At 47.5% G+C, this 18,342-nt stretch overlaps 1 protein-coding gene across 1 annotated transcript; it reads right to left on the bottom strand.

Moving 5' to 3' along the window:
* Nucleotides 1-6: 6 nt before the first annotated feature.
* On the bottom strand, nucleotides 7-17,607 carry LOC104272199 (mediator of RNA polymerase II transcription subunit 12-like protein; the record flags this gene model as incomplete). Its single annotated transcript, XM_009867128.1, is given in 18 exon segments — nucleotides 7-60; nucleotides 1,035-1,397; nucleotides 1,777-1,938; nucleotides 2,405-2,540; nucleotides 3,589-3,638; nucleotides 3,640-3,720; nucleotides 4,374-4,463; nucleotides 5,665-5,776; nucleotides 8,088-8,249; nucleotides 8,582-8,772; nucleotides 8,896-8,970; nucleotides 9,932-10,120; nucleotides 10,677-10,876; nucleotides 12,257-12,370; nucleotides 13,846-13,947; nucleotides 14,453-14,573; nucleotides 15,397-15,538; nucleotides 17,380-17,607. Coding segments are annotated over 18 exon segments (2,572 nt in total), but the record flags the coding sequence as incomplete, so codon positions are not given.
* Between the last annotated feature and the right edge of the window lie 735 nt (nucleotides 17,608-18,342).

Below are 18,342 nucleotides of genomic sequence, written 5' to 3'. Positions count from 1 at the left end.
CGGGGCCGGGAGCGGCGAGTAAGCGGGAGGCACTCTGTAGAAGCTGTTGGGTGGATATTCCTGAAGAGGGAGAGCGAAAGGGAACGTTAGCGACATTCATACCTTACTGACTCATAAATAATGCCGGTTTTCCTACTAAATTATTAAAGGGCAGAGGACAGTTCTCATTGTCATTTGGGACAATGTAAAATCCAGATTAAGTCTCAGGCTGCCCACAGGTAATTAACACCAACAGCTCCGCACGCACACCATTCGATTTTGCCTTTTTAGCAAGTATTTTCTGCAGGCTGCCATTAGGTGCAGCACAAGGGCAGCTCACTTCATGAATATATAAATAACAGAGAACTTAACTGAAACATCGGGAAAGGCCAGAAAACAACCTTGGAATTGCAGCTACTTAAAACCCAGACACCGACGAACCCACTGGATGCTGACAGAACATTACCACATCTGCAGCGAGCGTGTCTGCGCCGGCAGCAGCGTGAAGAGGACGCAATCGCACCGAGCGCTGCCACTGACAACTCGCAGCATTATTCGGGTGGTGCCGGGTGTGTTTCTCAAACCCCTGCTTCAAGTGATTCCTCAGCTTAGGAACCTACACCTCAAAACCCAATAAAACCACAAGGGAAAGCGTCCCAGAAACCAGAACCAACTGCACAGTGAAACAGTTCATCTGGGGGGAAGAGCCTCTTGCAAACTGGATTCCATTTGAACGGGTTTAAACCAGTGTGTTTGCTCTCAGCGTCGCTTGAACGGGAGGAATTTTAGAATTCAAACCGAACAGTAACAGCTGTATTTTGCACCAAAGACTAGAAAGCATGCACAGAACCTGGATACGAGTTAGTAGGATCCAGTCTAGCACCTTCTGCACAGCACGTAAGGCCCTAAGCACAGTCTGTACCTCTACACTGAGCTCTATCAGACAGAAACGCGCTGCAGTCCCTGGACCCGCTGCTCCGGGGCAGAGCAGCCTCTGAAGACAGCCCCGGGCCACGTCGGATGCTTTCCCGGGTTACAAGGCACCAACTACTCACGTCAGCCCTTGAGCTCGACTTGGACTTCCGCTTCCTGCCTTTTGTCTTCTTCTCGTCGTCCGCGGCATGTTTTCCCAGCTCTGAGAGCTCTCCCGACTTTCTTTCTGGTTCCTGAGACACGGGTGTGGTGGGCTCTTCCTCCTCCTCCTCTGGAGGAAGGGGCAAGGGCTCGAGGTAGTAACTCCGTGGCTTGGGTTTGGTGTGCGTGTGGTACAGGAGGAGATGCTGCTGCTCCTCGTATTTGATCACTTTCCTCTCAACACGGACTGTGCCAAACCACGCCCAGGAGAGAGGAGCAGGATTTTTGTGACCTTCAAACAAATCCCAAGGGGACACCTTTTGTTTCGTCGAAACCTGAAGACCCTGTTTTAGAACAAAAGTGAAGTTAGGATTTTAAGGAAGTTGAACGCTAGAGCAGACCACTTGCTTTCGTACATTATTCCAGTCAGAAAAATCGAGTAAAGGATTTTTTTCCCCTCCACAAAACGCACCAAACGCAGTGATGGGATTGTCACCTCTGCCACTGCTTGGAGCCAGCCTACCTGTCTGAAAGAGCCCGCACTGCTGTGGCTGAGGTGTCTGTGACTGAGAGCGCAGCAGGAAGCTGGGCTGCAGCAGGGGCACGGCCTTTTTGCGATCCTTACATCAACTCGTGTGCTGTGCAACTGCACCTGCTTGCTCTCATGCCTCACGCTTCAAAAATCAGGGAAAAACTGAAAGGAAAGCAAACATTTACTCTTGCCTGCTTCTTATCAATGGAGTCGAACCCTGCAATTTTGTTCCCCTTGGTGTCGATCAAGGATCCCATGGGCTCACAAGTAATAATGTCACACGTCTGCTTCGGCAAAGGGAGCAGCTGGCGAACCCTGTCGATGCTTTCTGACTGCTTGTCTCCCAGCTCCTTCTAGAGAATAAACACAGCAATCAATCAGACAGAGAGCAGGGGAAAAAAAGAAGAGAAGCATTGCACTGCTTTCACTATTAGAAAATGTCCAGTTTCTGGATGAATCATTTCCTTGTACTTTTACTAAACTTAAACAAGTGGCTTTGCATGCTTTCTTCCTTTTTCCATTTTTAAGAATGTAAATTACCTTTTCATCTCTTGTAGAAAATACGTAACATATTTAGTGTCTCAAACATGAAAAAAAGTAACTGTCTTGCCGAAGAATCCCTAATCTCAATATGAAGAAAACACTAGAATTCTGTCTTCCCCCTCCCATTCCTGTATTTCTCCTTTCTTCCTTTTCTCTTTGCTATTGTTAGTGCTGTTTCAGCCTCTCCTCTTTCTCCAAGAGGCCTTCCCAGACTGGAAGGTGAGCACAGAACACAATTCAAACGAAATGCCGAAAATGACAAGACACAACACTTACTTTTAATTTTTTCACCAAGTTCATGTAAGCCCTTTTGTTCTCCTCAGGCCCTCCCTGGGAAGCGTTGGACAAGTCAGAGGCAAGCGTCCCGTTGATGAGGACGCCCAGCATGTCGAGTACGGTCGTGAACAATTCGCTGGGAGTAAAAACAAGCGTTACCCTGAGGAGCCACCGACTGCCAAGACATCCAGACAGGCTGGAGAGATGGGCCAGAGCAAACTGCACGAGGTTCAACAAGTCAAAGTGCAAGGTCCTGCACCTGGGCTGGGCCAATCCCAGGCACAAACCGGGCACAGGGTGGGGTAAGAACAGCCCTGAAGAGAAGGACTTGGGGGTGTTGATGGATGAGAAGCTCAACCTGAGCTGGCAGGGCGCTCATGCAGCCCAGAAGCCAACCCTGCCCTGGGCTGCACCCAGAGGAGTGTGGCCAGCAGGGCAGGAGACGGGATTCTCCCCCTTTGCTCCGCTCTGGTGGGACCCCATCTGGAATCTTGTGTCCAGTTCTGGTGTCCCCACCGTAAGAGGGACATGGAGCTGTTGGAACTTTTCCACAAAGATGATCCAGGGGCGGGAGCAACTCTGCTACGAGGACAGGCTGAGGGAGCTGGGATTGTTCAGCTGGAGAAGAAAAGACTCCAGGGGGACCTTATCCCTGCCTGCAGTGCCTGAAGGGACCTACAGGGAGGCTGGGAAGGGACTTTTGACACGTGTCCAGCAACAGGAAAAGGGGAAATGGGTTGAAATTGCAGGAGAATGGGTTTTGCTTGGATCTGAGGAAGAAATCCCTCAGTGCGAGGGTGGCCAGACTCTGGAACAGATTGCAGTGGGGCTGCCCCCTCCCTGTAGATGTCCAAGGTCAGGTTGGATGAATCTGGAGCAACCTGGGCTGGTTAAGGGCGTCCCTGCTTGGTTAGAGAATCTCTAAGGCCCCTTCCAACCTCAGCCATTCTAGGATTCTATATCCACGGCAAAGGGACATGCTTCGTCAGCAAAAAGCGCAAACATCAGCTCCAGGGCTTTCCAAACCAGAGGTGCTCCCTGAACAAGATCAGGGCTGAGCTGATCAGGCTGCGCTCAGGCAGCGATAGGGTAACGGTAAGAAAAACGTAGCGATAACATACGTGCAACCTAAACTTAAAAGCACTAGGGGCATGAGTTAGCTCGTCTGAAGAGCGCAGGCGTACTTGTTGGTCTGCATGTCGACGGTTCCCGAGGAGATGATCGACGGTTCCCGAGGTGATGATCTGGAGGAGCAGGAGCGCCCAGTCCGTGGTCCACTGGGTGCTCCTCTGCACCGTGTCAAACATCCCGCCCACCTGCAACACAGCACAGCGGGCAGCCAGGCTCTGCCTGCCCCCGCAGCTCGCGGGCTGCTTACAAATAAAACCACTAGCCCGTCCCACGAGCTCCTGGCTGCTGAACGCCAGCTCCAGCGCTGACTTGATATGACTTGTCCTCCCCACCCCACGGCCCCAGCAAAAAGCTCCTCCTAAGAAGGAACTACAGAAAAGCAAAACATTCTCATTACGCTGCTCCTTCACCTTCGTGTTTGATGCAACAGACTGAGGTTGCTGAAAAAAATTCTCAGAACTGAAAAGGTGTCAGATTAGAATTTTGTAGTTATCACTTTCCTCCCATAACCAAAAAATCAAAATATCCAGTGCAAAGAGAAAATATCTGAAGAACAATATAACATTGATCGAAAATGGAAACTGCTAGAAGATACATTTTAACCTGCCAGCATTTCTCTCTATTTCTACCAGCACAGTATGATACTGTAAAACACGTCTTTGCTTTGAGAAGGAACCATTTTGCCAAAACTCATCCTTCGAAGGACGAAACTGCAGTTTGCACAAGCTCCTTGCTCAGGCTGCAAGCCCGACACGGTGCTTCTTGCTCCTCAACCCTACTCCACAGCAGCTGCTGTACCTTTTTATCTCGTCGGGATAACCACATAAGCCTTCCTTACCAAGTTAAGACGAAGTTGTAGGGCTTCGTGCATCATTTGCCTAGCTTTAACACCGTCCTGGTACCGTTCTTCCCTCCAGTTACTAAGGATCTAGGAAAAAACATTTAAGGTTGTTTTCTTCCTGAAAAGGAAAGTTATCCCTTTGAAATTTAAGTATTTGTGACCATTATCTACAAGGAATCGTAACAGATTATTAATCTTTTTGTCCTCATGCCTGTTTAAGACTTAGAGCAGATTAAACAAGCAGCAGGGGAAAAAATTAATTTGTAAGAGCTGATAATCTGCTAACAATTGTGTGACTAGATCTTCCTGTTGTAGCAAGAAGAAAACAAGCAGCTTTGTTATGCATGTACTGGAAAAAATTGTTTTAAACACCATATTTAACCGTTCATCAGAGGTAAGTAAACGGGTCTCTTGCTTTGGATGCAGCTTCCCCCCGGGATCTGGCGGGATGTCTGGATGAGGAATGACCAGAACCTTTGGGAACCTGGGCCAGCTGCACTTCAGCAGAGAACCCACAAAGCCAAAGGAAAGCCCAAGCAGCAGTGACACCAGGGGAAAAAATCACCAAAAGAAGGAATTTCACCAGGATGTCGCCCTACGTCAGAGCCTGGACCTGAGAGGCAATAGGAGAAAATAATGACCCTACGAGTACCAGCTTTCACAGTCACAGAAATTCACGGAAACTAAAGACAGAAAACAGGGAACGTGCACTCACTATGCTGGGCACGGTATAGACTTGGGGGACTCAGAATGTACTTTAGGGACAGGCTCAAGGAGCGACTGGAGGGCAGAGCCAGAACCAGATGGAGCGGGAAGCCTAGAGCAGAGCCAGGAGAGGCTGTGGGCATGCACAGGGATCCGACAGAAGGCAAGGGGCCAGCTGGGGACTGGCAACATCACTTTTAAAGTACGAAAACCCCTTAATCTGCAGCAGCTGGAGAAGATGAAGAGTCTTCCTAAAGAAGGAAAGTTTCAAACTTATAAAAAGTTTTCATAATCGAGCTAGAGAACGAGAAGACTCTTCCTCTCAGACAAACATCTTTTATTGATTTTCCTGGAAAGAACTGAAATCCAGTTCGTTGTATTTCTCCTTGAAAACTTTAGAAAAACAGATGTGCTCACTCTCAGAAAGGAACAAACGTCTCCCCCATTCCTCCTTCCTTTGCCTGTTCCTTTGGGGATACCTCGGCACTGCAATTTCCCCGCGTTTACCCCATCGTATACACACAAAACCGATGACACACAACACGTCTAACAAAGGGTGCTCGTGGTCATGTGCTTGTTTTACCTGATTAACTTGATTCTGCAGCGATGTCAGAAGCCCTTCCCGCTGCTCATCCTGTCCCTTAAGGCAAGTAAGCACCAATGAAAGGAAAGGTTGCTGACTCAAGAGAGACATGCTTTAAGGGAGGCAAACACAGAAGTCAATTAGTAAAGTTATTTTGATACTTGTCATCCTTGCTCCCTTCCTTGTTTTGTCTCTTTTTTTTTCTTTTCCTGGAAGTGGCAGTGCCAGCCTTTCTGTCTGTTTCTGGTTTAGCAAATTAAAGCTCTCTCAGACAAATTAAAAGAACATGCACGCAAGAAGGCAGAGCCCCAGCCGGTGTAAATGCAGATATTACGTGTGTCATAGCCCAGATCCCACCGAGCTCCGGGCACCGAACAGCCAGGAACTGTATGGACACTGGAGGGCCTGACTCAGACACAGAACCTGTTATTTTAAGCCCTCTTTGATTAACTGGGGATATAATTTTAGTGGAGATTAGGCAGCTGAGGTTTCTAATCTATGTTAGTGGCCTGAAGTGAATCCCAAGGAAGTTTCCCTGCATGCACTTGCTCGGATGAGATGTGCCATATCGACGCAAGGGCTTCCAGACTTTTTAGTTTCTATTTTTTAAGATTAATGTGTATCCATTATAAACATAAAATTAAGACAGACTAAGGTAATTTGGAAGTAGAGATGTGAAGTACAAGAGAGGTTAAAAACGCCAGCAAAGGGATGTGAGTAACAGCTCATGCACTGATTTTTGCAGCTTTGGGTATAGAAGCTCCTTGAAAATTACGTGTATCTATAAACACAACATAAATACACACACACGTGGGTATTTGTTACAAGGATTCATTTCAACAACTGTTTTAATTTGGCATTTGACTTGACTTCAACAATTTAGGTGACAATTACTACAAAGGATGGCAAAATCTCAAGGTCCCATAAAAGAAGTGAAGTAGAAAGTCTGAATTTCCAAAAGTCATGTTAAACGGTGATTTTGTGAACGACATGGTAGGAATACCTCTTTGTTTTCTCACTGATTTCCTTAAGAAACATTTACAGTCTCCAAGACAGTTATTACTGGAAGTGCTGCCCCTGCTACACAGAGCAGAATTCGAAAAAGGAAAGTATATTACGTAAGATTTCATACTTCCCCACAGTATCAGTGGTTTTGTCACTCCCAGAGTAGTGAGGCTTGGTTTTGAGCAAGAAGAAGTTGGAAGGTTTCACAGAGCACACGAGGAAGTAACTTAGTGCTACAACCAGAACGAGTTCTAGTCTTGCGTGCAGGAACCTCTGAGGAGGAAGCGCGTTCTATTTCTGCCTTGAAAGAGCCTCGATTTAGATTTTCCACACTAGAGCTCTCCCATAGGAAAAGGAAGAGATTCCCTTCTACTCATCAAGTGTCAAGAGAGCCAGAGAATAATGGAGAGAAGGGTCAAAATGCTCAGAAAGTGCTGACAAAGAGACGGGGACAGCAAGAGGGTTTTTTTATCAAACAGTGGATCCAGCATTTTTTGCACAGCGCTAATGCAAAGTGTAATTAACTCAAAACCTGCACACGGCAAAGAGAACTGCTACAGGTGGACACACCACATCAGAGGCGAAGAACCAGCACACACAGAGGTACGAGCATATCGCAGCTGTGATGGAGGGAAAAAAGAACTAAATCTTCTAGCTCAAAGGGAAAATAAGCCAGACGGAAGAGGCTGGAAAACAGCAGCAGCTTTAAAAGGCTCCACAGACTTTAATGACAACCATAAACCAAAATAAATACAGGAATACAGGTGGAGAAGAGCACTCTAAAGCGGCAAAGCCCAGTCACTGGCCCCACGTGAACAACTGTGACGCCCAGCAAAGAGCCGGCGCCCCCCGGAACACCCCAGAATGAGAAACTTACGGTGGGACCATCTACAAGAAGCCTTTAAGAAGGGATTAGTTTTCCTGAACAACCGTACTTTGCAAGAGTGTCACAAACAAAGACAGTTGGTATTTGATGGTAAGAGACCCCGAGCGTAGCGTTCAGCGTAGGAAAGTACAAAAAGAAATTATAGGCACTGCGTAAGAATATGTTACTAAAGGGAAATCAATAGCCATCGAGTCACTAAAATTCTCTTGTGCTTGGAAAGGTAGAGATGAGGTTAAGCAAAATTCCCACCAGGAATTAAGTGACATCCTAAGGGCTATTGCCACACAAGGGAAGAGACAAGCGCTCTAACTGCCCATTTAAATCCGAACACTTCCCGTCCCCGAGCTGCAGAACAGCTGCTGGAAGATGTGTTAAAAAGGCTTCACTTTTCTTCCTCTGAAACCAACGATATTTCCTCAAACTAAATGAAACCTGAACCTTGTTGGCGTTGATAATTGTTTCTCCACAGGAGTGAGCTCCTCCTGCCAAACCACCTTTCAGCTCTGTGCGCAGGGACTTCCCGAGGCCGTACCTTTTTTGTTTCTGCCTATCTCTTTCCTTCTTAGAAGACGACCCCAAATGCTGACCCTTCTCCAGCTCCTCTCCCGCAGCTTTCAAGACCCTACCTTGAACGGAGGTAGGCAGCTTCGCGATCAGGGGAGCCACCAGCCACACTCCTCGCCGCTCAGAGGAACTACAAGTAGAACAAACTGATTTCAGCCAAAATACTCACGCAGTTTGGCAACCAGTATTAGCTGCGATAAGACTGAACTGCTTTAATAAAGCAGTGGACACAATGCATCTGGAGTAACTAGCGTGGACTGAGCAGTCATAATTTCTCGTTTCCAGAAAGTTCAAGAATAGCAACTATATTTATCGTTAAGTAAAAATAAACAGAATTAACCTTCAGGTAACTCACTTCTGTACATTCCTGTCTCAAGTGCAAAAAAAAAAAAGTCTAGGCAATCTACACATAATCAAGCATCATGTTGGCTAAAATAATTAAAAAGGTGCTACAAAAAATACCTTAGGAATGTCTTTTTACCATTCTGTCTTGTATTACTTGTGTCAGCATTTCCAACAGAGTTTGGATTGAAGAGGCCTATACCAGAGTTAGAAGAGTTATTGTTTAGATCAGCGGATTGCTGAAACACCTCTATTGTCGCCTTTGCAATATTATCCAACAAGCTGTTCATTTCAGCCACAGACCCAGAACCCTACAGTAAAACATAAGTAAACTAGCACATTCATGGTAGGCTTGCTCACAGACTACGTTAAAATTTAACATACTTTTTTTGCATTAAATCTTTAGGTAAGAAAGTTGGAAAAGAAATACTCACGGGCTCCTTCATGCACTGTTTGATCATGAGCTGCAGCTCCAACCAAGACTGCCGGAGAGTCCACTGATCTAAGTTCTGGGAAAGAATTGACATTACAAAATGTCAGCGCTTTACAGGTGTGAAGAAAAAAAGTAAATCTCATGACTGGATACACTACGTGCAAAAGCCTCATTTTACAAGCAGAAGATCACACTCACTACTCCTTTTACCGGTCTAATGCCAGAATATCAGACCCATCAGAGAATGTACGTTAACTTCCACATCTTCGCAGCCAATCTTGTTCCCAAATACTTTTAACCACGCAACTTTTCTGAATAAAAATCTCACTCTCTGCCAAACCTGAGTTTAGTTAAATACAAATATGGAAAACCTAATCTGCTCTTTCATTAGTAATTACATTAATCGATGGCGTTGCCATGCAAGTGGAGATGATGTATTTAGCACACGGATATCTAGGCATGATTAAAGTAATTGTAGCAGCTGAAGGGACTATTTTACAGGACCCCGATCACTACTGGTCCTGGTCCAGACGTTCCCAACTTGATTCTTCACAGGTCTAGTCAAAGAACATCCATTATGTAGTTTAAGAAAAGAAGCGTTCCTAATGGATTTGAAGAAGGGAACAGCTTAGGACTGTCCACGAAGGCATTTGAGCCTTCTCCAGGGAGCAGCAGTGCCTTGGACCACAGATCTGTCCCAGAGTCCCGCTCAGACGTGGACTCCCCACCTGCACAGCCCAACAAGCACCTCCCTTTCCAGCGGGTTGCTGACGATGACAGCGCTGATGGGCTGACATCACTGTGTGCTCGGTTCCTGCACCACCGTGGAATGAGCAATAACGCGGCGCCAGACGTCACGCTACAAAACGCTCTCCACAGAGCGCGGGGATCCTGAGCACGAACAATCTTTACAGACCCTAACACTGTCGCCCCACGAGCTGCAGATCAGTGTCACCTGGGGGTGCTGCTGAGGGACCTGATGGGTGAGAAGTCCGCACCCCATGGGTAGTTTTTTGCACCCTCCCTGCCAGTGTTACCTGCAGAATGCGTTTGATGTGCTGCCGCTGAGGGTCGTCACCCTCGGCGCACTCTTTAACTCCATGAGGATAACAGATAAGCTGAAGGAGCTTCTGGGCTTGTTTGTTCGAAAGAACAGGGTCCAAAATAAGATCTTTGTCTGTGCACAGCCTCTCAGGTTCTTTTAAACAGTGCTCTCCAACCCATTCCTGTAAGCAATCAGACAGATAACAGATGCACAAGATAGTTTTGAGGAAATACTAACTTTTGGTAAGCTACACAGAAAAGTGATTTATCCACATGTTAAACTTGAAGTGGCCTATGGTTCATGCAACATGTGAGATTAGGAACGTCTTCTGTCATTACGTATGAGCTGGAAGCGTGAGACTGTTCACAAGTTTTCCAAAATTCATTTCTTCCACACTCGGGAAGCAACTTTGCAATGAAACAAATGCTACTGCAAAAGCGCTTTGAGCAGACGTCCAATGGAGTGGTCCTACTGCCTTCCTAAAATGCTCGAGATTCAGCGAAGAAAATACCTCAATTCTGACAGAGTGCAGACAGATGCCAATAGCTAACTAAAGCAAGTTTTCCCCCTAATAACACACGGCTCCTTGTAGAAATTGTGCAAATCAGGAAACCCGAGCAGAACTCCAACACCGAAACGCTTCCACAGTTATTTTGCACCACAACACGCACCACACTGTCCACATAAAATCCCGACGTTGCCCCAGATGAAGTGAGAAGAGCAGTGTAAGAGATTACCTGCTGGCAAATTGTTCTTAGCACGTATCGAGCGTACTCGCTTAAACTAGCAGTTTCGATGGAAACAGGTTTTCCGCACGATTTCAAAGCGTGAGAGGAGCCCCAGATCTCATCCTCGGTGAGTTCGTCTAACAAGCCTCTCACGTGGAAGTCTTCACTCTTCAAGGGGCTGACGTTGGTGCTGCCAATTTCGGCGTCACCTGTGGAGCAGAAGCAGAGAAGCAGAGGGTGACCCAAGCCCACGTGCCCCCAGAGCACCTGCCCCTGCGGGACGTCCCCGAGGCACCAGCAGCTGAGGAGGAAAGCAAGAGAGAGGCAGCTGCGCTCCAAAGGGCAGCACGGGCTCACTCTGAAAGTCACCATGCTCAGAGCTGCTGCCCACCTGCCTCACCTGGCAGAGCATCCTCTGAGTGAGTGCTTCAGGGGTAGGAAAAGGTCAAAGCCATCCTGGAACGCTTTGATCAAACTTGTAAGACCCTAGAGCAGCTTCCCCAACACTGATTTCTACTCACAAAGCTCCCCCAGCACAGAATCGCAACAGCGATCATTTGTCTGACACTTTCCCTCAGCAAATTAAGCACAACTTTTAAATAACTCATGCAGAGAGACATCTCCTCATACAACATTTTGTACAGGAGGAGATGTGCTGCCATGAAGGCACAAACAAACCGTGTGCCCTTGCCTGCCTTCGGACCACCCTGCCCCAGGCCCTGCGCCCGAGCCACAGCCCTGCCGAGGGATGGAACAACGGGTGCTCGTGCTACGCACCGCTCAGGAAGAAAACCAGCACATCTCAGCACTCTGAATAGCAAGAGAACATAGGTAACGGCCATAACTGTATTTCAAACTCACTCTGAGATTGATCCAACCCAGACAGCGATGCCATTAACACCTCTCCCCAACATTTAGAGTCACATCTGCAACAACTTGGGGGGCTTTGAGACAATTCTGAGACATTGGCCAGGCAAGTAGATAATAATGCTACTCTAGCTGGAGGCAGACCTCTGTGGGTGTATCCACATCTGGAAGCTCTTGCTTCTTTAACTGGACATTTACTTATCTCCAAAAATACACATTGCCGTAGGTCACAAGAGCTTGAACTGAACTTGAGCCAAACCAAAGCCCCGAGGCAGACGTTTGTTTGGAAAAAGAACACACTTGTTGTTCGTGGAGGGTTGCGCAGCAGTAATTCCTTTACAACTTCCACAGTGTGATTTGTGGTAAAACACAGAAAAAAGGTGGGAGAAATTATCTGAGACCACATTTCCTCTCCAAATCTGAGAGGGACTTGCTCGAGTCCGAAACATGCTGACACTTGGTGGTGGGGGTCAAAATCTGAAAAAGTCAGATCTGCTGAAATCTTCATCGGCTGGGGCTGACTCACCAGAAGAAAATCCTGTCTCTTGACCTGCAGGGAAATGCTGCTCACACGCTGCAGAAGCAGGGGCAGCATCCACATTTTTCTCCTCCCATTAGGGTTTTCTTTTCCCAGGAGCGTTCCCAGGGAAATGAACCAGCACAAGTTGTTTTTACCCCAACGCTAGAACGGAAACATTGCACGTGACTCTGCATGAACTTACCGAGCATCAAAATCGCTTTTAAGACTGCAAACACAGCTCCCACTTCTATACTGTTGTGAGCAGCAGCCAAGAGGTGACGATCGCAAGAAGAACGAATTCCGGGAAATAATTTCCCTGTGGAAGGAAGAGTAAATCTTGGAGAGAACAGCTGTTATTTATCAGCTAAGACTTCATTTGTGGAAAATCCGTCTTATTTAGAATAGCTGTAAAAGTACAACAACTGAAGGAAGAACTTCTATTTTCTGGAACTGAAACAGAAGACCAACAGGTAAGTCTTTAGAATCAGCTGGGATACATGGTTATGATGTATTAATAGCAAAATAAGTAACGATCATTTAAAGAGAAAAAGGAATCTGTCATTTCACTGTGTCCATGAAAACCGAATTTAACCACGATGAAAGGCTGAACTGCATTTTGGTGCTGACTTCACAGAGTTAGGTAATTACTTCTCTCACCTGCTCTTCATCACCAATGAGGCAAATTTAACTAACTTAAATGCCCGTTGCACAGCTAAGCCAAACCCTGCAGCTCAGGAGCAGACTGCGACAGGCAGCAGCGAGGCTCGAGGGAGAAGCGAAATGGACTGAAGGGCAGGGAGGGTGAATCTGCCGCCTCTCTGAGGAGGGTCACTGGGCTGGACCTATCAAAGCCTGTCCTGTGTCCCACTGTGTTTGATCCACATGACCTCCTAGAGCGCAGACATGATTTTTCCTACTCGCTCAAATCGGCTTTTATTTCTAGGGAAGCCTGGGACCATGTAACAGATTTCCCTTACTCAGGCAGTATTCTTACTTGTTTTGCTCAAATATGCAGCAAAAGCTCATTCATTTCTGGTCAAAAAAATGAAATTAATTTTACTTTTAGATGGAAGAATTAGGAGCTGATTTTTTCTTCCTTTCAATTTCCTTTCCTCATAGAAAAAGCCTTGTCATCATATTTGCTGAAATACTTCTAAGTCAAAGCGCAGGTTACTTCCAGGCTTGTTTCCTTTTAACTGTTAGGTGCTTGCTCGTTGCCCTTTTCCTTCCCCTTTTGGTCTGTGGCAAATACACACAGGTCAGACCACAGAATACTTGAACTGAAAAGGAAAGAGAACCACATGAAGATACTCTGATAACGGGGACATGTCCCCTTATTCTGAGGACAGGGACACGTACCACCACCGCCAACAGCAGCACCGGCACAAAACCTGTAACAACAGGTCCCGGTTCAACGAGGTGCCAGAAGAAAAATAAGAACTATGAGGACAGCCCTGCCAAATGTATTCCTCTTTGCTGAACCATGTTAAAACTCTAATTTTCTTTTCTAAGATGTAATATTAACATGCCTGAATTTTGTGTCAACGTTGTGCCACACCCAGGCAGCCACATAACGAGTAATTTGCTGCAAACCTCTGCAGATTTATACACACACAGAGCACCTCCCAAACAAGTGAGAACAGTGCGTATCGTCTCTAACTAGTGCAGCATCTGTGACCTGAACAAGCTGCCACTTGTGCTGTCCCTGTGGTACTTTCACACATCGGAAGCCATCGAAACCCGCCTGGGCTCACTTTCTGAACCGACGGGCCCAGGCGTCAGGCAACGTACCTGCTCCCTGGGCAAAGAGGCAGACCTGGGGTGTCCTGAAGAGGTGCAGGAGGAGCCGACACGTCATCCTCGCCCCAGGCTCGGCATCTGGATCTCCACAGGCTACGGGAGATGGGACGGGGACGTGAGGCATCTGCCCAGGACCTCACGAGTCCCAGAGGCAGGCCTGGAAACGTTTTACCTCACAGCCTAGCCCCGCTTCCAGTGGGAATACAATTATTCCATCACCAGGAATCTGCATTTATGGCCTTGAGTCATTAAAGAACAGGAAAGAACAGTACCAGTTTTTGGTAAGCAAGAGACATAATTAAGGACAGAAAAGAATACACGGGTCAAACGGCTTTTGACAGTCGAAGCAGAAGCAGGAAACACAACCCCCAGCAGAGAGGGTGATGAGGCCAGCACAGAGAACCGCTGCTGGCAAGAGTCCCGAGCGGCGGGGGAGGCTGCAAAGCGTGGGGGGACACGCGCCACCAGCAGCTCCCATCCCGCCCGTCGGGGGCTTCTCTCACCAAACTCGGCGTCGCTCTGCGGGGATGAGCACGCAGCGACACATGGCCCAGCTGAGACTTCGTAAGAAGTTTTCCATTTCTTTACATTTTCTTACCTGCTGCGAGCAGAGAAGGCAGCGCAACGTGCTGAACTACATCCTCCAGAGAAAAGCACTGCCGGGCGATCAGGATAGCGATGAAAGTGGCCAGGGAGTCATGGAACGACAGGTCGCTCACCTCGAAGGAAAAACATTGCATGGCTTCGCAAAACGGTGCACGCACCACTGCCACAGTTAGTAAGGAATTAGAAGAATAAACAGCCAAATGTTTACACATAAGCATTTTAATGTATTTCCCAAATGTTTTAAGGAAAATACTGATAGCTCTTAATTTTAACAAGTACCTATTTCAGGTGCCACAAATTCTGAAATAAAACACATTAGTCTTACAAACATGTGGTAACATTTTATCATTTTATAAAAACTGATAACATCAATACTCATCCCTTAGCTTCAGGACAATATGTCCCCAAAGCACACAGCTTCAATCTGTTCCCAAAGGCCTATGCAATCAAACCACACCTAAGTATGTCGCATCAGATATTCGATAACATCTGCCCCTGCAATCCTGCTGACTTTAACACTGACTTACGCCAGGTGAGTAAGGAACAGGGAAGCGTTCCACCCCTCCTACAGCCTAAGAGTCAACACCAAAACGGGGTCTTTAAAATAGAGAGAGTTGTTTGCACATCCATCAGAATTTCAGAAAAAAACAGACTGCTCCTTTCAAAGTGTACCTCTGATATTCCACATCTCTCCATAATCAAGAAAAAAAATGACAATGAGAAATCCCTAAGCACTGCTCAAATACTACATTAACCTTGGAGATGTAAGAATGAATAAAAATCAATCAGGAACTTCATTAAAGACCTTGAAAACTCAAATGGAGACAGGACTAAACTTGCACTCCACATTTCCTACCAAACAGAAACCTCGCTGTGCCCCAAAGCGCAGCCCAGGTCAGTAGGTTTAACGGGTACCTCAGGAGATGTAGAACTTACATCCACGCTGCAGAGCAGATCATTGAAACCCCAGACATGATTTGAAGAGCAGCAAAGAGCTTTGACGACCCCTAACCACTCCGAGCTAAGCACCGTGCAGCACGCCGTCAGCTCTGCGCAGAGGTTTGCTATGTCATTAATCCTAGGAAAGAAGAGACAAACAGCAAGTAGTTTGGTCAAAGCGGATGAGTGTTTGGCAGAAGAACTGGCGTTTCCTTACTTCAGGTGGGGGCTTGTGTTCAAACGTGATCAGGCCACCGCACATAGAAGCCGGTGCCAACGTGCCCCGCGCCCCTGCCAGCGTCCCTGCTGGCGCCGAGCTGCCCACAACGAGGGCTGGAGCACCCGGACCCCGCTGCCGGCAGCATTTAGTTTGGGTTTGAATCACTTTTGTTAACCACTCACATGTAGAACTGGGGGAAACAGGCTGTCACTGGCGGTGCTCCCATCCCCACGACCGATGACCTGTGCCCTGCACAGGGCGTGTGAGTCACACTTATGTAACACCTCAAAAACCAGCAGAGCTGACTCATCCCAGGGCAAGGTATTTTCTTCTCTGTTACACAGTGAAGCTCGTTTGGGCCACACTTAGATGTTCCCCTTGGTTGCTCTTACAAAACTGCTTCCTCTGAGCTGCCCTGCTCCACCAAGATGCTTCATAGAGCCACAGCCTGGTTTGGGCTGGAAGGGACCTTGCTGACCATCTCATTCCAAGCCCCTGCCACCAGCAGGGACACCTCCCACCGGAGCAGGCTGCTCCAAGCCCCGGCCAGCCTGGAACCCACACACGGAAGGCAGGAGTCAATAGGAAAAGAAGGAGGAGAAGGAAAAGAAAGAGGAGAAGAAGGAAAAGAAAGGGGAAAAGAACGGTGGAAAAAACGAACAACAACAAAAAAACCCACAATTTCCCAGAGTTTTGTGATCTATCAGCAACCTTTAAAAAAGACTGTCAGCTACCGCTGCACCTGGGTCTAACTATCAAGATGAGAATTTCTTAATAAAAACAGGAACAGAATCAGATCATTTCTGGTGGTTTTCACAGCGTAAGAGCAATAAAGGTGCTGGGAGCAGGGGTAAAGGCTGGGCCCAGAAAGTGGTGCCCATTTCACTCTGCACCACAGCGTGTGCAGGATAGAAAACCAGGGTACAACAGCTTCAGCACTGCACAGGCAGGGCAAGTTCGTGTATTTACACACCAGAAGGAGGAAGCAGAGAGGAGAAAATCTGAAGTATGAAGGAAAACATACTGTCGGTGTAAAACCCTGACACCGATGTGATTTTCCTGAAGGGGTTCCTCACTGTACCTCTTGTGAGCACCTTGTATGCTCATGGCCCGAAGGCTCAAGAAGTGTCACAGTGGATCAGAGCAAAGCTCTGCGCGGCAGTGGCAAGAGCCAGCACCCACTGGGGCCAGGGGACAGTGCAGGACACCTCAGCGAGGGGCACACCTCATCCTCAACTCTGGAGAGACCGTAAGTGGAGCACTACGAGGGCTGAGCCTCTCTTAAAATACAGCTGACAGCTCTTACAACGCTAGTTGCTTCTATCCAATGCAACTTTCAATACCTGAAAAAAATGTTTTTGGAAAAATCTACGTATTATGTATGAAGATGAAATCCGTAATAAGTTACACGCTCAATAAATTAAACAGTGATTGCATCAGAAAGAGGAAATGAGCTAATGCAGAACCTTCCCTCATTTACAGGCTTCTGCGAGGCAGCGACTGTGCTGAGCTGTTCGCCTGAAGCAGCACAACTGCTGCGGCAAAAGGGCTGAGCGACGGACTTCGAGCGAGCACTTCCCACCGCCCACTCCCTTCTGCTGAACTGCTTTAGGGAAATAACTCAGGGGATGCTTACTCAGTAGATTTTCAGCAACCAGAAAGAGTAATGAATGAAAACAACTGCAAACCGGACACGAACCCGAAAGGTGCCAGGAAGCCTCGGGTACACCGTGGGGACATCCCTCCGGGTTGTGCCTCACCTGCCCGCGTCCTGGTGGCCCATGCACACATTCATCAGCGCGTTGCAGACGAAGCTGTAGCGGTTGGCCGCGTTATCGCTCAGGATCTTGCCCAGCATGGAGTAATTCACACTGTGAGCAGAAGGGTTCTCGATAAAATCTAGCATGAACTCTGGGTCCCACAGCAGATTGGAATTGGAAGGCTGGACGTTGCTGTATATCGTTTGCTTCACCTTAGAACAGGCACTACTGAGGACCAAAATAAAACAGAGATTGTTGCCAAAGCCCGTGCTTTGCAGGAGTGCTTTGAACACACCATGCACGAGCAGAAAATCCTCGTTTGGTCACCACTCTGTGCATATTTTCAAACCCACATTTGAAAAGGAGCATCACCAGACAAGAAGGTCATACGCCTGTTTCATTCATGTTTTCCCACAAGGAGAGTCGGAGGTTTCCAAATAGCTTCCGTGACATTCCTCTGACTGAAACACTGCGAGCGGCTGGGGACAAGGACCACGCATTCATCCCTCCCCGGCACGAGCCCGTGGAGCAGGAGACTCCCCGGCAGCGAGCTGTGGGAGCCAGAACGCGGCTCCCCCTCGTGAAGGGTTACGACACACTGAACTGCAGCCGTGGTGAGAAGAATTAACTAAGGGAATTTGAGTACATTTACCCAAATTAAAAACTCTACAGACATCCTTCTGAAAGACAAAACCAATACACAGAGGGAATACACCTAAAGGTGATATTTTGATGATGAAAGGTCAAGAAATGTTCCAGGCTAGGGACATTTGTGTGTTCGCTGGCTTTCTGCAGGGGAAAATAAAGGCGTTGGTGAAGAATGCAAATTTCCCACACAAAAGGAGCATTTGTCTCAAGCAATAGGTTTTACACCGCAGCTGAAAACTGCACGGACACGAGCACATTTCACTCATTATCTCAGCTGGGGAAGCTTCCTCGTTACTGAGGGGCCCCGACCCTGCA

The sequence above is a fragment of the Apaloderma vittatum genome, unplaced genomic scaffold (assembly GCF_000703405.1).
Source record: "Apaloderma vittatum isolate BGI_N311 unplaced genomic scaffold, ASM70340v1 scaffold16283, whole genome shotgun sequence".
Taxonomy (NCBI): Eukaryota; Metazoa; Chordata; class Aves; order Trogoniformes; family Trogonidae; genus Apaloderma; species Apaloderma vittatum.
This window is presented reverse-complemented; position numbering and strand designations above follow the sequence as displayed.